The sequence below is a fragment of the Prosopis cineraria genome, unplaced genomic scaffold, assembly GCF_029017545.1.
Source record: "Prosopis cineraria cultivar Desert tree isolate PC_DT_omini unplaced genomic scaffold, ASM2901754v1 PC3, whole genome shotgun sequence".
Taxonomy (NCBI): Eukaryota; Viridiplantae; Streptophyta; class Magnoliopsida; order Fabales; family Fabaceae; genus Prosopis; species Prosopis cineraria.
In genome coordinates, this window is record NW_026555334.1 from 41,834,377 (window position 1) to 41,856,562 (window position 22,186).

The 22,186-nt window shown below is 35.6% G+C and overlaps 3 protein-coding genes across 7 annotated transcripts; 2 read left to right on the plus strand and 1 right to left on the minus strand.

Moving 5' to 3' along the window:
- Positions 1-5,178: 5,178 nt before the first annotated feature.
- On the minus strand, positions 5,179-9,027 carry LOC129307294 (syntaxin-71-like). The gene is made up of 9 exons (XM_054948217.1): positions 8,629-9,027; positions 8,277-8,402; positions 7,649-7,808; positions 7,460-7,545; positions 7,221-7,289; positions 7,065-7,109; positions 6,882-6,944; positions 6,708-6,784; positions 5,179-5,520 (listed from the first exon to the last, which is right to left on the minus strand). Exons 1-9 carry the CDS (start codon positions 8,782-8,784, stop codon positions 5,505-5,507), a joined length of 798 nt encoding a protein of 265 aa, XP_054804192.1. The 5' UTR covers positions 8,785-9,027; the 3' UTR covers positions 5,179-5,504.
- Positions 9,028-11,683: 2,656 nt separating this feature from the next.
- Positions 11,684-19,542, plus strand: LOC129304968 (probable E3 ubiquitin-protein ligase ZFP1). 5 transcript variants are annotated; one of them, XM_054944838.1, is made up of 8 exons: positions 14,597-15,735; positions 16,134-16,441; positions 16,754-16,914; positions 17,018-17,764; positions 17,851-18,257; positions 18,508-18,606; positions 18,806-18,943; positions 19,234-19,542. In XM_054944838.1, exons 2-8 carry the CDS (start codon positions 16,353-16,355, stop codon positions 19,381-19,383), a joined length of 1,791 nt encoding a protein of 596 aa, XP_054800813.1. In that variant the 5' UTR covers positions 14,597-15,735; positions 16,134-16,352; the 3' UTR covers positions 19,384-19,542. The 5 variants fall into 5 exon arrangements, with proteins under 5 accessions (XP_054800815.1, XP_054800814.1, XP_054800813.1 ...); XM_054944836.1 differs by lacking the exon at positions 14,597-15,735 and adding an exon at positions 15,786-15,972; XM_054944840.1 differs by lacking the exons at positions 14,597-15,735; positions 16,134-16,441 and adding an exon at positions 11,684-11,911.
- Positions 19,543-20,550: 1,008 nt separating this feature from the next.
- Positions 20,551-22,186, plus strand: LOC129305187 (polyubiquitin). Its single transcript, XM_054945157.1, has one exon. It carries the CDS (start codon positions 20,646-20,648, stop codon positions 22,020-22,022), a length of 1,377 nt encoding a protein of 458 aa, XP_054801132.1. The 5' UTR covers positions 20,551-20,645; the 3' UTR covers positions 22,023-22,186.

The following is a 22,186-nucleotide window of genomic DNA, read 5'->3' on the forward strand; positions in this document are numbered from 1 at the left end:
TCTTTTACCTTATTAAAATATACTCCCTTTAATTTTATTTATAAATTATGGTGATATTTTTTAAATAATGATTGAAATGTATTTTTAAAATCATCATTTGTGAGAGAGAAAAGTAATATAACATCATATTTTAAATTTGTTATATAAAAATATATTTAAAATTCTACATACTTTTATTTTTGATATTTTTTTTTATTGATATTAATGAGATTAATAGCATTGTCTTATAAAGAGAATCAGAGAAGCATAAATGAACGGCTGTATCAATGCACGTCCCGGACCAATGTTTAGTGTCTATTCTGATTTCAGCGTAAAAAAACATGGATGTGGACGTGTTAGCGGTTAAAAAACGAAAAAACAAAATTAGAAGATGAAGGTCTACTCTTTGATGCGGTTTGGTTGCAATTGCAGCGTCCTATGAACTTGGATTCCAAACTATAACTCTAAGCTACTTTATATTTCCAAATTCTCATAATCCCATTCCCTTTCAAACATTTTAATTTTCTGGGTTATTATTAGTCTGGGTATATATGTTAAAGAAACAACAAAAATATGCATGAGAGCAGAGGAGGGCACCAGATAATTAAGAAGAAGAAGAAGAAGAAAATGCTAAAAATATATATATACACACACACACACACACATAAAATTTAAGGTGTGTCTAATCAAATAATTTAAACTATTTTGATGAAATAGACTATTGTCACACATACTTCATATAAAAATTTCAACATATGAAACAAGTGTACAAGAGCATTCATTGACATGAACATTTCAAAATGAATCAATTTACCAAATTCAGCTCTCTTCATTTGAAAAGAAGCTTCACTGTTATCTGTAAGTCAAAAATAAGGGTCAAACTTGAAGAGCCACCCATTTAAGCTTATTTTTTTAAAAATTTAGGTTTTAAAAAATTATATTTTTTAAGAAAATTAGGCCTTAAAGCCCGGCCTTGATAGGCCCTGAAAGACGAGCTCGGGTGGCCCTTTTAAGCCCGTTTGTGTTTTTTCTTAAAATAAAATATTTTTAATTTTTAAATTGAATTTAAACTTTAAAATATATGTTTATACTTTAAAATTAGAATTTATATTTTTTTAATTTTAAATATTATAATTTGTTTTTTAAAAAATATATAAAATAAAAAAATTTAATTTTTAAAAACTTAAAAAAAATAAAAAAATACTAATAAGGGCTCACGGGCTTAGCCTTTAACCCTTTATATAAGGGTCGAGTTTTAAAAAATAAAGTATTTTAAGAAAATTGAATTTAAAGGCCGAGCCTATATAAGTTAGACTCATTCATTTTTCAACTCTAATTATGTATCCTTGACCTTTTCTTTTGTTCTTCCGGGACTAAGAATCTTTCTCTTTCTTTGGTTAAGACATTTAGACTAGAGCTGGCAGAGCAAATCTTATTGTTAAGACTTGATGATGGGGAAAAAATAAATACATTCTTGATGCTTCCGATTGAACATTACAACAATACAACTCTTCACTTGAAGGACTGACAATAACAATTCATTCCTTAATCTAAGAGTGAAAATGCAACCTTAAACTATGATGTGAGGCAATAAAGTGAGAATCAAGTTAACCTTCCTCTCAAGGTAAGATTTTAACTCCATTGCCTTTAAACACAATATGACACTCTTTATATAAAACTTTGGGTCCACAGCTAACTAATTTGATCAACACTAATCACACATTAATACGCTAATATTCCAACACTTATCAGAACTTCGTTAGAGAGGCCTGCGACCATCTCTAGCCTCTGCATTAACCTTTCTCCTTCTCTGCTTCGATTTTGATACCTTTATCAAACCCTTGTCCTTCGGGAAGAATGGATTTGAAAATGCTTGCATTCTTGTACTTCACGTCTGTCACGCCACTTAGCCCTCTCCCATAAGTTTTTTTTTTTTTTTGAGCAAAACTCCCATGAGATTTATTGGCTTCGACTTTTTCTTCTTTCATTTTCAATTCTCAATAAATCTCATGGATACTATTTTTTCCTTCTTCAGGATCAACATCTCGGATTAGCCCATCTTTTATGTTTTGATACGTCCAAGACGCGTTTTATTTGAATAGGCCCTATTTCGTATTTTCTTAGGTCATGGCCCCTAAGCCCAATGAAACATGTATGTTTTAATTTTCCAAAAACATCTTTTCTTATAAAAGTTATCCTCCCATTTGACATAATCAAAAACAACATTTGCATGGAGCCTGAAATGATCGGTCAATATTCTGACACTTTAAATTCATAACTGGAAAAAGATTTCAAATTTAATGGGTCCGATATTCTAGATTTGCACTTAACAAATGATTCTTTTTGTTCTCCACAAGGAGGTGATGAGAATTTATAAATTATAAGACTTGTATTCCCTTCAATGGTAAGTATAAGATTTAATTGAAGTACTTTTTTTATTCCTAAATATAACAATTACTTTTACACAATAATGACAAATAATTAATTTAATCAAATTCATTGATATTCATGAATTAGTTAACTAGCTATCATATTCAAGACGAGGAGCATAATATTAGATCAACCAACGTGACTATTCAATTGTGGCATTTTTAATTTGGCCTCTCAACGTGTTAGAAATATCACTTTTGGCATTTACACGTAATTCCCACGACAATTATACCCGTAATCAACAAAGTTTGAATTATGGATCAGATAACCGTTTGTGTGTGTAGAATAATGGCATCACTGTTAGTCAAGTAAGTGATGTAAAATCTTGAAAATCCACTTCACTGAATGCACTTTGGTAATATCAAAATGGTTATAATTTGGGTGTGGGGACTAAGTTGTTGTCATGTGTCGCTAAGAGAATTTTAATTCAGTTAGTTAATGTAGATAATTTGTGTTAGGTTGGCAAGCATCAAAACGAAGTCGTGGGAGCTTCCGTCCCTTCCCTGCGTGGTTTAAGCTGTAGCAGAGAAATAGAGGTGGGTGGTTTATAGGCTATATTAGAATAAAAAAGGTCTCGTAGAGCAATTCGAAGAGAATATCGTCAGCTAGGTTTAAAATACTAGTTCAGACATAACAGTTAACGTCTTATTTAATGCGAACAAATAAATATATGGGTGCATTTGGTTTCATTGCTTTTGGCATTTAAAAAGTTACTTTTTAGTTTTAGAGAGTTAAATGTTGCTTGGGATTCAAAAATTACATATAACTGACTTTTAAAAAGAACTTTGAGAGTGGCTTGCAATGGAAAAATTTAAAAACTCAGATTTGTAGCTTTTGAAATGTAAATTCAGACAACATGCATTAATTATTAATACCTACTATTTTAAAATGATCATGATATTCTCCCCATTAGTTTTGTCTTCTTGTGCTCGGCTTGCTCAATGTGCTTTTCAAAACATCTCATTCTCTCTTCTGTGTGTGTTGCTCGTTTCACTCCGCCGTTAGTCCACTGTGTCTCCTCTTTGGCTCCAGTGTCTCTCCTCCGTCTCTCCCCCCTATATGGTCACAGATTTGACTCTATCCATTCTTCCTTCCCCTAGCTCTTGATCTGGCGACGGAGATGACACATAGTAAAACTTCACAACAGCTACAGATGAAGATGACACACCTGTCGACGACGATCTGACTAGCAAAGGAGGAAGCTTAATGAAAAGAGAAGGAAAAAGGAGGAAGCTTGCTATCGATGGAAAGAAGGAAAAGGAACAAGATGCTGAATGATGCCCTGCTCTTCGCATAAAGGAAAAAAGATTTGAACAAGAAAAAATTATAGAAAAGTTCACAAAATTTTTCTTTTTACAACATAAAAGATAAGGCATCTTTGATAATTTCTTCATTATTAAAACAAAATAAAATCAACCAATTGCTAAGAAGGTTTCAAATTTTGGACCTTTAATATATTAGTATAAGTTACAATAAAATGTCATTGTCCATTTGTTATAAAATTAATTTAAATAAAATATTAATTAGGAAAATTTTATTTATTTTTTTAAATTTAAAATTTAAAGTAATCAATATTTTTTAAATTTTATATTATTTTAAATTTTTTTCACATTTTTAAAATATTTTTAATATATTATATTTGTAAAATAAAAATTATAAATTATTATAAATTAAGGTCTTTTTTTATCATTACATATTAAAAAGTACATTTCAAATACACAAATTTTTATTAATCCGAACAACTTTTAATTTGTTAAACTAATTTTTAAAAAAATATATCCAAATACAAAATTTATTATAATAATTGATTTTCATCAAATTGACTTTTACCAAATAAATTTTTATTAAACTGACTTTTAGCATAGTAAAAACTAAACACACACATGATCCTTGGGCAGCAACCTGACAATGAAGATTACATTCCATGGAAGGGCACTCAATAATGAGTATAATTTTAGGAAAACTAACAAATAGGGACTTCTCGAGCCCCTTAATTACAATAAAAAATCTTAAATTATTGAAATCTTAATTATGGATTATAGTCCTTATTTAGAATTAAATACACATTTGAATTTCAAAATTTTCTTCCACTTGAAAAATAAAAAAAATGACAATATTAAAATTATTATAATAGAATAAAAATATTGTTAATATTAATTGTGAAACCAAAGAATAATAATTGAGAATAAATTAATTTTTTAATGTAAATTAAAATTTACTTTTAAAACTTTATAGGAATACTTGTAAATATACAATGATTACTTAAAAATTTATTAAAATTATTTCTGAATATGAATACAATTATTTGTAAATCCTTAAAATTTACTTTTTAAACTTTTCACTTATACCTGTGAATATATACTATATATTTAAACTTGTGAATGTATGTTGATCACTTAAAAATTTATTAAAATTATTTTTTAATATAAACTCAATCACTTATAAATTTTTAAAATTTCCTCTTTAAACTTTTCAATGATATTTGTGAACAACATATAATAATTACTTAAAAATTTACTAAAATAACTTTTAACAAACGTTTTATAATATTCACATTTTTTTAATTCCAAATAGGATAATGCTATGAAGTCCCTGATTTTATTCCTTTTACACATTGTCTTAAACTTTTGCTTTTTTTGTTTTTGGCAAAGTTCGTATGCTGTTACCTCGCTCACCCCCCCTTTCCAAAAAAACAAAAAAAAAAAAAACAACTTTACCATCACCGTATTTGGTCCCCATGGACATGGTAAAATAATTGTTTGCGCAAAATTATAAACATAATATGAACCTTGATGCCAACATTACAGAAGTTACACAAGTATTTCCAGATTGGGAAATCAGAGAGCCAAGTTTGGCGACAATTCTGAAACAGCATATACAGCGATCAGCAACCTATTTCTCATAATGATACATGCCGGCAAACACAGGTCTGTCTTTGAATGACGAATGCAAATCTCTCGAGTCCCTAATTTTTTTCCAAAAAGAAAAAAGCAAAATAAAAGAAAAGAAAAGGCACCACATTCCCCGGAAAATACAAGAAATATAGGCAAGCCATGCGGGCACACCAAGCACATTCAATAGTCTTGTGCTGATCATCATTTCTTTAGTACACTGCAAAACAAGCAAGTCAGAATTGCGTCTCAAGAATTAGGGGAAAAAAAAAATCAGAGACCACCAAACACCATTTAAAATACAAGGCTCCACAAAAAGGCGCAAGCCAAGATAAAGATCCCAGTTCTAAAAATCAAGCTATACACAAAGCATCAATTTGATTAAAATCTTGAAATTTAAAGTACAGACACAACACGAGTCGTTCAGAAACACTGTTGTAGTATTATTTTCTTTCTTTCTTTCTTTTTTAATAGGCAATGTTTATTAATCACAGACTACTGGTCATAATTAATAAAACCATATTCTGATAATGCCCATTGCCTAAGGCAAGACCACCATCAGGAATATTAATTAGGAAGTAAAGTACACTAAGAATAACGGAAACACTATTGCAATTGGAATGCGGTTCATTCAATAGTATTTTTAATTTAAAAAATAAAAAATATTTATTAGGGAATACATACATAAATTAGAAGCAAGGGCCTCAGTGCTCCATTTACCAAACAGCGAAAAATCATGAAAACAGGAAGGGCAAAACCCAATCCAATAAAATAAATTCAAACAACATTTATAATCTCCCATGCTGATCTCAAGCCTCAATCACATGGTTGATTCAGTTGCTAATATCTGACAGTATCGTTATAACTTCTAAGAAACGAATTAGGGAGGAACAATGTGCAAACTACGATCCTATTTAAATATTCCAGCTTCGCTAAACATGCTCTTGACAAAAATTCTCCCCCAATCTCAAAAGACCACCTCAATCACAGTTCACTTCGACCTAAAATTCCTCTAATCCTAGTATCAAGTTATTAGGATTTTCTGTTAAATACAAGGTAAGCTGGTGCGGATCAAGAACAGAAGAGGGGGGAAAATGGGAACCAGTGAATCACAGGATATAAACAAAACAGACTCACATGAGCCATCGCTAGAAAGGGAACAGGGCAAAAAAAGTTCTGCAGCACAAGCTGCATCACAACATCCAGAATGTACAATGACTGCTTTCATGAAGAAACCTTAAAACTACCAATTGAGACTGTAAATATTAATCAGCCATGTTTCAAGAAGAAAACTTCAAATCCAAGGGCACATTAGGCAGGAAAAAATAATTTGGACCCCTAATCTATGAAAAGAGAAAATTCTATTAAAAAAATTTCAGGTACTTGTAAAGGAGATAGAAGCCTTACTTGTACAGATAGGCAGCAATTCCCAGAATTATAATCAACAACACAATATCAATACAGAAGTTTCGACTCGATCGAAGCTGGATAAGAACAAAAATTCAGAAGATTTTTAGAAATAAATCTAGCACTGATGATGCTTAACGAAGGATGAGATAGAAAAAGATCCAGTTAACTAACCTGATTGACTGTGTGTTTAAGTCTGACATTGGTATTCTTAAGATCAGAGGATGCCTTGTCCACCTGTTAAGAAAATAAATAATTTTGGTATTCCATGTCATATTAATTTCAAGTTCCAAATTCCAGTTCTGACAACTTTAATTTTGAGGCCAAGGAGTACTGGAAAAAATTGATTATTCTCACCTTAGTATCAATCTCATCCATCAATGGGACTTGCCTATCCAGTTCCTGCATTAAACATATAACCAATGATCCAAAACGTGGAGAATAAAAAAGTACACATGGCATGCGTACACAAAGGAGGAAAGGTAAACCAGACTAGTTTAAATTTTAACAGACCTCATTCATATCATGCGCCATGTTTTTCAACGTATCCAATCCTTCTGAGATCACTTCCAAACCTTGATCCTGAAGAAAGTGTCATCGAGTTATTTATTTATTTATTTTTGTTTTGATAAGAGTCATAGAGCTAAATTTTAAAACATTCCCAAAGTAATAATCAACATGCACATCAAGCAAAAGAAAAACAGGCAAAATCTTTCACTAGCTACAATTGCAAAAAGTGAAAAGCGATTTGCCTGCTTCATCCTACGCATTTCATACTCCTGCCTGAATTGACTTGATTCCTCAGTTTGCTGGAAGTATTCACTGTCAAATTGTCCATCTGTAATCAACAAAAAACACAAAAATGAAACAAAGTCCATTCATTAACAAGCTCCACCTCGTTATCGAATTAAATTGCATAGGATATAGACAATTTATGATACCTGAATCAAATTTGATTTCAGTACGTGAAGCAGAAGCCGCCCAGAATCCAGTTTGTTTGGGGGCAGCTGGAGCCCCATCTGGGATAGCTTGGATCCTCTCTGGCAATGCAAGAACCAAATCATTACGTGCAGCAAATTCTTCTGGTGGAAGCCCCTTTACCTGTGAATACATTGTATCATGCATCCAAAGACTGTCCTAGTGAATAACTTCGAACATATCCTAGTTAAATAAGTGACTAAGCATGCAGTAGTAGAGGATGAAAATGTCGAAACAAATACAAGTACCAAACATAATGGATCAATATTAATTAACACCATCAGAACTACAGACAGAAACAACAAAGAAACTGCTCATTTCGGATTCTAGTGGTTACTCTAGATCCCAGAGCTAGAGATATTGAATTTATTTCTCCTAGTCTCTTATCATCAAATTGTATTCCACAAACTTAGATTACATAATACGCTTGCTTTCAACGTATTATAAATCAGAACATTGAAGTTTGGTTTGGTAAATCAATTTGTCCCTCTAAAACTCAGTCAAAAGCAGAAATCTCAGGAGGTGTCCACATAAATAATAATTTCAATTTTCAAATGATACTGCAACTAGCAGAGAAATTAAATAAACAACCTTTTTCACTGCCAACCTCTGCAACTTGGGGACCTCCTCCAGCAACCGAGCCTTGGTGCGACGAAGCTCCGCGTTGATCGCCACGGCAGATGCCCTATTTTTCTCCTTGGAAGCCGTTTCTGCTTTCTACAGTGAATTGACCCAAGATATTAGGTAAATCCAGAAGCACCCGAATTCAAAATTAAGAGTGATCCATAAATTAGGGCACAGATTGACCCGAACTCTTTCCACCTATATATATTCTTTGCTTCAACCTATCAAGCATTGTCTAGGACAGAACTTACTAAACTCCAACAACTTCTGCTTAATTTTTCTTAGCATCAAGCAGAACGAAGGAAAATTAGAAAAACACCTGAAGAGCAGCCTCGATGTCGGCATCGACGATGGCGTATAGTCGAGCAAAGGCATCGTCGCCAGAAATATTAGAATCCTTGTGCTTATCAACGTCGTATTTGTCGTACTTCTTACAGATCGAATCAACTCTGGTCAGAATGTCGATGACGCTCATGATTTTACTAGGCAGGGAAATCCAGTCCTGATCCTCGTATTATTATTGACAAAACACGAAGATAATAAGATCACTAGGCACAGCAGAGTTCGATCTGTCTTTAAATTGTGCCCTGATCTGTTCCGGAATAACCCAGGAATTACTTCAGGGGGGAACGCAGGGACTCGTGCTACAGTAAAGGATCCCGCTTCTGGTTTTACTGTCTGTTTACTCCCTTTCCTTCGAGTCGTCGTCTTTTTTCCCCCATTTCCTATTTGACGTTGTTTGCAAATTACTTTTGGCTTTGTTTATATGAAATTAAAAAAATTTAAATTTTATTAACTTTATCATAAAATTTAATAATTTTTTATTTTTATTTTAATATATCTTTTTAAATTTTAATTATTAATATTTTTATTTAAAGTATTTAATGAGAGTAAAAATATAAAAAAATATTAAAAATTAAAAAGTGTCATATATATATATATATATAAATTTTTTTTTTCTATTTTACAAATGAGAAAGGTTAAATTTGTAGTAAGAAAAGAGGGAATAATTTATATTCATATTATTGAATTAAAATACGAAATAACATATTTTTCTATTATAAAAAATGAGCTAAAACTTAAAATCTCATATATAATTTGTTATAAAATTTTCTCTAATAAAAGGTATCTATGGCTAACCGGAGGAAAAAAAAAAAAACTAACCATAACCTCTTTCACTGAACCTTGGTAACATTTTGTATTGTTGTCTCAAAAAGTTTCACAAAACCATATGTTGTTGCATTAGCCTGAGGAGGCCTTCTTTGCCTGTGCCTTAAAAAAAAAAAAAAATTGCAACGTCATGACTATATGATCATAAACAGTATGAGTAGTGTCGTCAACGTGAAAAGACGTCGCGAGCTTATAGGCCCAGCCTCTTAGATGTGCGCACAAAAGGAACACTTCACACGATATCGAGGCAAGCACTCTCGAGTCTCGACTTGGATTTTAGAACAGTGATACTCTGGTAATTATGTTTTTAAGTCTAAAAGATCGAGAAAAACATCTGCACGGTTAATTTGCTTAATTATACTGGCAATGAATTAAATTCGGGTTATGTGAATTTTCAACAAAAAGATACAAGTGAAAGTTTTTTCCGTCAGGTAAAAGCAGACACCTTGAGATTCAAGGTGACTTGGTAGTCTGGTGGTAACTATTGGTACTCTCTAGACAGAGGTCGCTAGTTCGAATCCTGCCGCATGGGAAAGAGAGGAACTTGAGATTCCACGTAGAAATCCATCCAAGTATTATTATCCTTCAGTGGAGATAGTTTGTGAAGGATGACACAAGTTTAAAACATCACATTGTTGAATTAAGAGTGCAAAGTGTGCTTTTGAACATAGAATAATTATGTTATTGGTTTTGAGTCATAGTGGAACACCTTTTTCATCTTAATTATTCGGTGCAGTCTTGTGGTATAGAAACATCCACGTCTATCTCCGTGAAGTTTCGCATCACATTGGTAGCAGCGAGTACAAGACAATGAAGAGTAGTAATGACCAATGACTCTCAAAAAAAAAAAAAAAACTAAATGACGGCAGCTTTAGGCTACAAAAGGTTGAAAGACGCTGGTTTTACTTGCATGACAAGAAGCTCAGTAACTGCTCAAGGTTTGCGCTCTTGGGTTTGCGCTAGATTCTCCATCCTGTTCACGTAACAGTGATAACGTGTTTAATAAATATACATATTGCCAGTGTTTTGGTTAACTTTACGAGATCGGCGGTGAAATAAAAAAGAACTGAGCATCCTGCATGCACACGAATCCTGAAGAGTGGAGAAAGGAAGCAGACAAGGAAGTCTAAATTACTTGTGCTAGTTGTAATCCGCAAACACTTGTAAGATGGGACCTTGGGGTGATAGAGGCCACCAGAAGAAAATGATCATGTTAATTGTTTTTCAGTGGAACTCATGTTCCTGGGCTGTCAACACGTGTTTGTCATAACAAGAAGGCGGAGACGTAAAATTGCACTACACAACAAGTATAAGTCTGATCACGCATGAGTAAACTATGATTATACTTCCTCACGTCATTCTAACTTGAGATGTGTTATTATTGTAAACATTACATAATGTAGGCAATGGAAATTAAAAACGAGGGGTCAAACATGTCAGCCTCTTTGAACGCGGTGGTTCCATCAATATCATTGTAACTCGCGGGTGGCTAAACATGTGGGGACCTGAGTCACTAGTGCTGCTAATAAAAATTCTCAATTGGATAGGATTAGCCAGTAAATGCGATATTGTATTTGCATTGCTCTGTAGATGCTCACCTTCCTGTTGAGTTAGGTCCACGCATTGTGCGCTGCCTTTCTTGCTTTTACTCACCACGCCCCTTTTTTTCTTTGCAATTTACTTTTCTCCGCTCAAAATTGGTCGACCCTTTTTTCTCTCTCTTTTATCACAGGACCCATTTAAAGAAAAATTATATTGAAAAATCTTTTCTCTCCCCAGAAGAGTTTTCTCACACGTCTCTAAAATAACTCCCAGAGAAGATGGCCCATTAAAATGAAGTTTTGTACTGTGCGAGGAAAGTAAACCGCTTGGCCCCAGAGCAATGCGTTACCGTGATTTCTCACCAACAATAACAGTGTATTAAATGTTGCTGTATTTTATTTTGGTTGTTTTTGAAGGGTCAGATTCAGAATTGATTCTAATCAACACGGATATCCAAAAAGCCTAAACGGTGGCGCCACTACCATGATGCTCCATTTTCAAGTATAAACAACAAATTAAAAAACGGTCATTTTTGGGGGGGGGGGGTGTTTGTTTGACCTTCCGTAATGTAAAAGAGAAAGAGAAAGAGAGAGAGAAGGGCAAGAGAAATGGATGTAAGGGAATAGTGAAACGAGTTAATACTTAATACGGATCGTACGGGTACTCGGTAAGGGTGGGCAGTCCAGGGAATTTCTCATCCTCTTGTTTCTTACTTCTGAGAACAACCGCTTTATTACCTTGTCTCCTTCCCACAACAAACCCCCCAACCCTCCTTCTTCTTCATTTGCAACTCTCTCTCTCTCTCTCTCTCTCTCTCTCTACCTTCTGCTATAATCTTGCGTGTTTGAGATTGTCACTTCACCGGCACCGGACCTTCACCGATTCACAAGGCACGTTTATCTGGTTGATTACCCTTTATAATTTTTGTATGCTTTGTGCTCTGTGATTATATGCCGAATTTTGTACGATCACGCCCCTTCTGTTCGCCAATATCTGCTGCGCATGCCTGCAATATCTCTGTTAATCAGTAAAGTCTCAGGTTTTCATTTCTGATCCTCTTGATGATCGCTTCCGATGCATCATCTCTCCAGCTCTTAATCATCTTTAGTTTTTGCTTCTTGCCACAAGGGAAGGTGCTCTGCGTGCCTATCGCCTGTGCCTTTTGTTTCTCTTTTTCTTTTCCCGCGACTTTCTTTTGGCTGTATGATTCCATAGTTTTCCTGGTTCAGAGTTTGCGGATTTCATCTGGGGGATTATATGGTTTCCGACCCTTTTATGTTTTCATATATTTCTATTTTTTAAAATCTCTCTTATCGTTATCAAGCTCGTGGAATAGATATAGACATGTACTGCCTGCCTGATGAGAATTGTTGAGGTTGCTATTGGCCCATGACTCCATATGTTACAGCCTTCATATTAACATTCACCTACCCATCTTTTGTCAAAAGGGGGAACATGTCGTAGATATGTTGGGTGGGTTCTATTTGAGAAGGAGGAATACATTCTCCCTTGCTAATGGAAATAATGTGAATTTCATGCCATGTATGTTTCATCCCCCCCCCCCGTTGTCATGACATTTTTATTCTGTTCTTTTGTGGTTTATCAAATTTTTAATTCGAAGGAATCTGCTTGTGGCAGCGGATGACATGATTCTCTTATTTATTTTGTTGATGTTGTGCTCGCCTTGTAGTTTTGGCTATTTAGAACTGACTTGAAGAGCTCAAGTGTCTCATCTCTTGGGCTTTTGCTGTTTGATGGATATAAGCTGTCTCTCTTAGTTTTCTTTCGTAGTATAAGTGACAATAAACAATTACCATTCAAATTTAGTCTTGTCTTTCTAACTTTTTTACTTTGCAACTTTTAGGATTTAGGATTTCTTCCACCCTTTACCTGGAAATATAACAAGAAAAACATTGGCAACAACAATAATAATGGGAAAATCGTCTCCTTGTTTTTCTCACTTTTGGTACTCTTTATAAGTGGTTCATAGTGACTTAGTTAATGCAGTTATTGGATTGGTTATTACTTTTATCGCCATAAATTTTTATTTATCTCTGAATATTTTTCATTGAAGTTTAGCTAATATATCCTCAATTCTAATTGTTCATTGAGCATTGTGGTTTTGCATGTTGGAGGTTTTAGAAGATATTGTCAGTCCTGGTTTTCTATATAGATTTCTCTAGAATCAATTAGGTTTAGATTGTTTTTCATTATGCAGGTTTCTTGGTGCTGATGATATATGTTTTCATCTTGAGTTTGAACTCAAGATTGAAACATATATCTGCATCTGCTGGTGAGATGTGCTTTCTTTGGAAGCCTTTATCTCCTCTTCTATTTCTTACCTGCTCTTAAAGAGCAATTTATTCTCCATGGAAGGGGGTGAATTTCTTCATTTGGTTTTGCCCGGGCATTTGCATTGTGCTGGTTATGAAAGACGGTGAATTTCTTTATCTGGTATCTTCCTTGACATTGTCTGAGCTGAATTGCAGATGGTGTTGCATGAACTTTGAATCTCTGGGTAATGGGTGGTGGTAATGGAACTGATAGATCTGGCATGTTCTGTTTCTGATAAGTTTGTGCGATATGCCGCTGTAGCAAAGTGTTATAAGCTAATTTCATTTGACAAGAAGAAAGTGTATCATGCCAAAGATCCTCATTCTCGTGCCAATTGGAAGAGCTTAGTCCTTGGTCAACTGGAATGTGGCATTTAGATACGGGCCATCCATCTTCTAGGCTTGGATGCATTTTTGACATGAGACAGCCCGACAATTATTCCAGGGATACTGTGACAGCATACTTGTCACATTCCAATGTTTAGAGATGCAAGATGTTGATGCAGAGTGTTATGGACAATTTAGGGAGGGCAGTGGAACTCTGTGAATTACATTGCTCTAGTTCTAATTGATGTCCTGAGGTGTAAGATATGATTGTTGGTAAACCTTTATACTAGCTACCCTATGGCATGTAAGAGCTTACTGTTACATCCTTTCTAGCGCTCTTGGTCTTGGGTCCAACATCCATGATAACTATTGTCAAGGTGATGCCCTTTAGTTGGGCTGTTTTAAGGGCCATAGCAATGGCAGACTTCATAGAGTATTCAGACTGCCATGTTGGACCATTAGGACATGTTTCATGGAGGTGGGTGTCCATTTACTCTAAATCAATGACATTACAGGGCTTTTTGTCACGGTGCAGTTTCTTGTACTGCCAAAAGTTGGTTTCTTCAATAATTCACTATGAACTGCATTACCAAAGATGGACAGTATTGGGCATATTTTTTACAAGAAGCCAATATCCTTTGGTGCAAGATGTAGACAGGAAAACTTCCAGATTTGGAAGCCCATATTTTGGTTAATTTTTCTAACTGTCTTTATCTATTTTAGTTGCTACTTCTGAATTTTGATGATGAATATGATTAGTTTTTACTAGGATTAACCTTAGGGACAGATTTTTATTTTTGAATGAGAAGATGAATTCTTTCATTCAAAGAATGCTATACAAAAACAGTGGAAGCCTTGGTGAAACAAAAGATACCAAGGACAGTTAAAAACAAAAAAGGTACAGTTTATTATACCTTTGTCATCAAATTCTAGTGTAAAAAGTATGATTGTTATAATCAATGGAAGTTGGATTGGGGGGTAAGGGACTCAATACTCATGAAGTAATGTCGAGGGTTCAAACCTCTTCAATGGAATGGATTAAGTTGGGAGATTTATTTTTTACTTCGTTTCAATGATGCTTGAATAATTATACAAAAAGAAAAAAAAAAAAAGGACGTGTTAGAAGTTATTTGAAAGACAGCTTAAATTCATCCCTCGTAAAAAAATAATGGTTCAATGTGCTTTTATATACTGTATGTCAAAACTATTAGTTTCTTAAGCTAATAATGGTGATATTTTCCTAATTATTTCTGACGTTGGCATTGTCACACATAAATCATTGGTCACTTGTAATTGCAATGGTTCTAAGCAATCTGTTTCTTAATGTGATATTCTTAGTTAATATGTCTTGTGCTATTATTAGGTATTATGATTCAGATTTTATATCCCTGGTAGAGGCTTAAATTTATTTATTTTCCTTCTTTATTGTGTTCAATTAATTGAATTCCTTCTGAGTAGAGTATGTCTCAATGTTCTAATTTAATTCTACAATTTTGAAATTGGGATGATTGGAATTCATATTTTATTGACTTTTATGTCTTCCCTTCTTCCTAAACTTTGGGTTGAGTTTTCAAGTTTGTTTTAAAGTTCTGACTGCTGACCATATATCATATATACTATTCAGGGAGAGTATTAGTTTTTCTCTTCCACACACTAACTGCATATTTCAGAATTTTGTGATTAGGAGATTAATGGATGATTGTCTTGAATATAGATGTTGCTGAGTCAGAGTGCAAGGTGGTTTTTCTCTTTCAATGGAAATGGGTAATCTGTGAGTTAGTGACTTAAAGCGAGTGTAACAGGGACTGTTTTTTATTTTTGGCCGAGTGTACTTGGGACTGTTGGTAATTCATGATGATGGTTAAGGGAATCAGTAGTGGCTCCTTTGTTTGAATAGTTGAGTGACTCCTAACTTTTACTCATGTTTTTGCCTGTGTAATAGCAATTGAACTTGGTGATGCTTGGTGTCATAGGTTGTTCTGTAGATGACGTGAATATTGCCTTACTGGCTAATTCAATTTGCCGTCCTGTTATCGATAAGCTCTTAAATCAGTGTACGAGTCCTTATTTACTTGTTCAATCATTTCTTTCGTATTCTTGACAGCGTGACTTGGAAGTCTCAAGCTGGATGGTCATTGTCTGGGCCATAAGTTCTTTTTCGATAGAAGATGTTAAAATGGACAATGGTTAATACCAAAGACTAATGTATGAGATGTTAAGGAATTTCACTGATGAAGTAGACATTTGGAAGTGCCAGTGGTGGTTATATATGCAATAAATGGAACAGGAAGGTCAGGCTAGGTGTAATTATAATGCTAGCAGCATTTTTCATTGAATAATAAAGCTGACAACATTTATTTTATTAAGTGCTAAATTTTGGTTTTTAACTATTTTTGCCCCCTTTTGCTTTGGCGAGGCTTATCTGACCACATGCATCTTAATTTATCTCTAGGTATTGAATCTTGACTACGCGTATCAGTAGTTACACTTCCTAGCCATGTCCTGCTTTCAGTTTATGATAATGAGGGGAATTCCTAATTTCTATTTTCGAAAAGGCTACCTTGTGGGAGTTTTGACATCTGACTTACACACTTTCATCCGTTGTATGTATATGCATTGGCTTGTTCCCCTTTCCCCTCGTTCAATGCATATATCTACAAATGACTAATAAATGAGGTTCATCCTTCAATTGGGCTTTCTCTGCATAACCGCGACTTGCTCACACGTCATGGAAGTGTTTGATTTATATTTAGCATCCAGGCAAGTGTTTGGACAGTGCACTGTGATTTTCTTCTACAATTGTTGACTGAATTTGATTGAGAAAATGATTTATAATGATTGTTTGCCTGATACTGCAGGGCTGTACAGTCTAAGTAGACCGTGAGAATTATAAGAGTTTGTATATGATGGAGTATTTAATAAATATTATTTTTTTTTTTGGTATTCTTGGGTTGTTATTTTATTCACTGAAGTCGTTATCAAGTTTTATTGTTGCTAAAAAAAATTTTTGTGGCTTGAAAATAATTGCATGATTGTTTTGAACTAAATTTGTTTTTCTTTTTTTGTGCACAGATTGTCAGTCATTTGCAGGTCTGTCTTTAACTACGGTGTCTATCCTGAGATTGCAAGTGCTATGAGTCATAGGCATTTGTATAACACATCTCAAATGTTTGAGAGTGATCATGACCAAAATTGGAATTCTATGCATACTGACCAACAGTATGTGCACCTTGGTAATTCGCTTTTATTTGCTATTACTTCTACTCCCATTCTGCCTTGTTAGCCAGGTTTTCCTTACTTGCATGAACACTACATCACTTACAATATCTATTGCAGGTAGAGCTAGCACTTCAGAGAATGGTTCTTTCATTTACCCTGTGGAAAATATGTCTATAGATGGCATTTCTTTTACCTCTAATTGGAATTCTACCACAATGCCAAATGGATTTGCATCCTCAAGTCTCAATATTGAAGTACCACCTCATCAGTCTGACACATCGGGCGCTTCTCATGACCATTTTCTGCATTCATCAAGTGCTGCAGCCTTCTTTGCAGTTTCTGAAAATTATGCTCATCAGCCTTCTTCTTCCAATTATGATAGACAGCCATTTCACATCGTTGATGGTGGTTTTGTTGATCTTACAATGGGAAGTGGAAGAGGGCCTCACAAACGGAAGAGCCCTGGAATTCCTCCAGCCTGTGAGAGAGGTAGTACAAGTAGATACATAAAAACTGGAAGTTCAACTGATCTTCCTATGTCTTCAGAACTATGGCAGGAGAAGCCAAATATGGATTCTCAATTTGTGCCTCGAGATCAAGTTACCATGCCAACAACCTTTAGAGGTGGTGACCTTTCAATCAGGGGTGAGGGTTCCTTGAGAAACGTGAGAAGCCGTTCTGCACTTGATTTTGAATCCAACCTGGCCAGGACCCATTTATCTGGCAATCATTCACACAACTACTCCACTGGTCTACCCATTGACCATTCTAGCACAGTGGATCTCTCAGGTCAGAGTTCTAGTGCATTAACGAGGGATTGGAGCCAAATGAGCACATCTCATGCTCATGGCAGGTTATTACCAGGTTAGTTAGTTTATATATTCTAGTACAGGCACATAAGCATTCCATTGGCTTGCTTCAAAACTTACAAAATCTGTCTTAAATGGCAGATACAAGTGCTCTTAATTGTGAGACAAGTCACTTCCTTGTTGGGAGTAGTGCTAGTAATCCATCCGTAGATATTGGGGGTTACCAGCATGAATTTGGTACAAGCAGAAATCCTATTGTACCTCAAAGTTTTCATAATAATCTGACTCAGACAGCTAGGGGAGTGCGAAGCAACTTTTCACAAAGGTCTACTCCACCTTTTAGATCTTCTTCAAGCTTGCGCTTAGGGCATGTGGCACCATCAGATGATGGAATGCAAATGGTTGCTGGTAGTTACTCCTCAAGACACCCAAGGCCATTAACAACCATTGGCTGGAGGAACAGTGACAGAAATGGAAGGTCAAGGATATCTAGTGATAGATATCGACCATCAGTAGAGGCATCTCTCCACGATCGATTTTCTTCAGAGGTATCATTGAGTATCTTGGGAATTTCTTTTTTGTGTCATAATTGAGAGGAGGATAGATTGCATGAGTTGGGATACCTGTTTTCATGTTTTCACACAACCACGACAGGTGTATTAACGTTGTTTGTGCAATCTTACTCCAACGTCTTTTATTGTAAGTTGACTAGTTGTCATAGTTCCTATTGTCATCAAGATTTTATTTCTGGCTGTATTACCACCAGTGGAAGGTTCTAACTTGCTATTTTCCTTGCAGGGTTTCGTGATTGTTGATCGTGGGTTGCCATATGGATCTAGAAGTATGGTTGATCAGCATAGGGACATGAGGATGGACATAGACAACATGAGCTATGAGGTGATTTTAATTGATTCCGTCCAGATATTTTACTTGTGCCATAAATAGAGGTGTAATGGTGTTTTGCATGAAATTCGAGGAATATATCTCAATATATATAACTTATGAATAATGTGGCTTCTTATAGATTTTACATTATATATTGATGATTTGTATTATTTACTTATATTTGAACTTTTTGAATGAATGGCTTCACCAGGAACTACTTGCCCTTGGAGAGAGGATTGGTCATGTCAGCACAGGCTTGTCTGAGGATTTGATTTCAAAATGCATGACGGAAACAATATATTGTTCATCTGAGCAAAGTCAGGAGGAAGGAACTTGTGTTATCTGTTTGGTACGTTGCACTACTGCCCCTCGGAATACACTATATAATAAAAGTATAGCCACATCATAGCTGAACTCATTAAATGTGGTCAACCCTGTATAAAAATGCTCCTTGTGTATATCATAGATATACGAGTTGTATTAAAAAAGTAAAATAAATTGAAGGTTTTTCTGTTTGTCTGCCTAGGACTGCTTTGTTATCGTAAATGATTTCATTACATTTTTGGGTTTGGGTGTCTTTTGGATGACATTATTGTTAGTTATATGGGTGCTTTCTGAGCTGAACTGAAAAATTTGCAGGAAGAATACAAGAATATGGATGATGTTGGGACGCTGAAAACTTGCCGTCACGACTACCATGTGAGCTGCATAAGAAAGTGGTTATCTATGAAGAACAAATGTCCAATCTGCAAAGCTTCTGCTTTGCCAGACGACGTGAAGGAGAAATAATTCATTTTACTGTAGTTTAACATATCTCATTTTGTATATAAATTTGGATATTCCTCAAAGCCGGGGAGACGGTCTTTCTTTTGACGTTGTAATAGGGATGCTACTGAATGTCAATGCATTTGTTTCTGGCTTCAATCTCATTCCGGTGAAGCCTTGAAATTGTCAGTTGCCTCGTCATTTAATACTATCGAACGATGGGAGGGTAACTAAACTTTTCCCTGATTAATTTACAATGCGTCATGAAACCATCGTGGAATGATATAAGATTTATGGATATCTTCATGGCGGAGCTTTCATGTCATGTCTGATACACTGATGTTTAAGTTTTAACTTTTTTATCACCTGTGTTCGTTACAAGGATTTTCCTTATAGTGGTTCCTAAGCTCATTTGTCTAAATATTAATAACTTAGATCCACGACCTTGATATTCCCTACCCTAATTAACTAAGATGTTTCTATGTAATTAAACAACACCCTCTAGTTAATCGGGGGGGGGGGGTTTAGAGAAACAATTATGTACAACTCGCATGTATCCTATTTATTCAGAGTTTGACGACTAAAAAAAAAAACATACGCCTATTTATGGAACTCCAGTACCAATCCTAACTAACTTCATATTTTATGATGATTTTATTTATTTGTTGTTAGCGTTATTGGCTTACGGTAATAGATGATATAGAATTTTTTTTTTTCTTTTGACATGTTAATGCCTCTTCCAAAAATAGATGAAAGATGTATTCAATTTTTGAACGTTAGAGTGAAGAAATTTCCTGTTCAAGGATGTTGCAAATTTATGGGAGGCTTCGTTCCGGCCGCATCGACGCAACCATGTACAACATAAAATTTTCCAAAAAAAAAATTAATAATAATAATAATTTTTAAGTCAAAATTAAATAAAAGGAAATTCCGTATTTTCGTTTGCTTCAAACGAGAACGAAAACAAGGATTAAGCGCCATTCAGTTTCATTCCATGGACGGCAAGTCAACAAGGATCGGCCCAATTAAATCGTTCCGTTCCAAACGCGGCATGCCCTCGAATATTCTAGAGTCTAGACCCATCCTTTAATACCCAAACTACCCTTCAAGCTTTGACCCGTTCTTTCTAGGGCTTTCCGGATCCAAGTAAGGGGAGCCTTTGTCCTTTGAATATCTTGTGCTATAAAATGCGCCCCTAAATCCCATTCTCTCTCAACGGAAGCAAAGCCTTCGTAGCAATCGGCAATATTTGTGTGCGGTGTTGTTCTTTCTCTTTGGTTCTCAATATGCAGATCTTTGTCAAAACCTTGACCGGCAAGACAATCACCCTTGAGGTGGAAAGCTCCGATACTATTGACAACGTGAAGGCGAAGATCCAAGATAAGGAAGGTATTCCTCCGGATCAGCAGAGGCTAATCTTCGCAGGCAAGCAGTTGGAGGACGGCCGTACTCTAGCTGATTACAACATCCAGAAGGAGTCGACGCTTCACCTCGTTCTCCGATTGAGGGGCGGTATGCAGATCTTCGTAAAAACCCTAACTGGAAAGACGATCACTCTTGAGGTGGAGAGCTCGGACACCATTGACAACGTTAAAGCTAAAATCCAGGACAAGGAAGGTATTCCCCCAGATCAGCAGAGGTTAATCTTTGCGGGCAAGCAGTTAGAAGATGGCCGTACCCTTGCCGATTACAATATCCAGAAAGAATCGACCCTTCATCTTGTTCTCCGATTGAGGGGTGGTATGCAGATTTTTGTCAAAACTTTGACGGGAAAGACAATTACTTTGGAGGTGGAGAGCTCTGATACAATCGATAATGTCAAGGCAAAGATTCAGGATAAGGAAGGTATTCCCCCAGATCAGCAGAGGCTCATCTTTGCCGGAAAACAGTTGGAGGATGGCCGTACACTCGCAGATTACAACATACAGAAAGAATCAACCCTTCATCTTGTCCTTCGATTGAGGGGTGGGATGCAGATCTTCGTCAAGACCTTGACTGGGAAGACCATTACTTTGGAGGTGGAGAGTTCTGATACTATTGACAACGTGAAGGCCAAAATTCAGGATAAAGAAGGTATTCCTCCGGATCAACAGAGACTTATTTTTGCTGGTAAACAATTGGAAGATGGTCGAACACTTGCTGATTACAATATCCAGAAGGAATCTACGCTTCACCTTGTGCTTCGTCTCCGGGGAGGAATGCAGATTTTCGTGAAGACCCTCACAGGGAAAACCATCACTTTGGAAGTTGAGAGTTCCGACACTATAGACAACGTTAAGGCAAAGATCCAGGACAAGGAAGGTATCCCACCCGATCAGCAGCGTCTGATCTTCGCCGGAAAGCAATTGGAGGATGGGAGGACCCTTGCGGATTATAACATCCAGAAAGAGTCAACTCTCCATCTTGTGCTTCGTCTGCGTGGAGGTATGCAGATTTTCGTTAAGACGCTCACTGGAAAGACTATTACTTTGGAAGTTGAGAGCTCGGATACCATTGATAATGTGAAGGCGAAAATTCAGGACAAGGAGGGGATCCCGCCGGACCAGCAACGTCTCATCTTTGCTGGGAAACAGCTTGAGGACGGACGTACACTTGCTGATTATAACATTCAGAAGGAATCTACTCTTCATCTTGTCCTCCGTCTTCGTGGTGGGGACATCTAAGGAAATTTCTGTTGGTTTAAGATTTTAAGATATGTGTTCTTGTTAATGTTGTGCGCAGTTATTAGAGTCATTTGAGGCTGTTGACTCTGCTGTCATGTAAGGGCGTCCTCTACAATGTTTCTGTTTTTAATTTAAATAAATGAATGCTTGACTCTCTCATATAA

What these genes read in the sequence shown, in the direction of transcription:
- LOC129305187 (XM_054945157.1), top strand. Translation starts at nt 20,646, where the DNA reads ATGCAGATCTTTGTCAAAACCTTGACCGGCAAGACAATCACCCTTGAG.
- LOC129304968 (XM_054944837.1), top strand. Translation starts at nt 16,353, where the DNA reads ATGAGGTTCATCCTTCAATTGGGCTTTCTCTGCATAACCGCGACTTGC. An exon ending in GATTTATATTTAGCATCCAG is followed by an intron (nt 16,442 to 16,753) that starts GCAAGTGTTTGG and finishes TTTTGTGCACAG; the next exon opens with ATTGTCAGTCATTTGCAGGT. An exon ending in GAACTTGTGTTATCTGTTTG is followed by an intron (nt 18,944 to 19,233) that starts GTACGTTGCACT and finishes AAAAATTTGCAG; the next exon opens with GAAGAATACAAGAATATGGA.
- LOC129307294 (XM_054948217.1), bottom strand. Translation starts at nt 8,784, where the DNA reads ATGAGCGTCATCGACATTCTGACCAGAGTTGATTCGATCTGTAAGAAG. An exon ending in ACATCGAGGCTGCTCTTCAG is followed by an intron (nt 8,403 to 8,628) that starts GTGTTTTTCTAA and finishes AATTCACTGTAG; the next exon opens with AAAGCAGAAACGGCTTCCAA. An exon ending in TGGATGAGATTGATACTAAG is followed by an intron (nt 6,945 to 7,064) that starts GTGAGAATAATC and finishes TTTTCTTAACAG; the next exon opens with GTGGACAAGGCATCCTCTGA.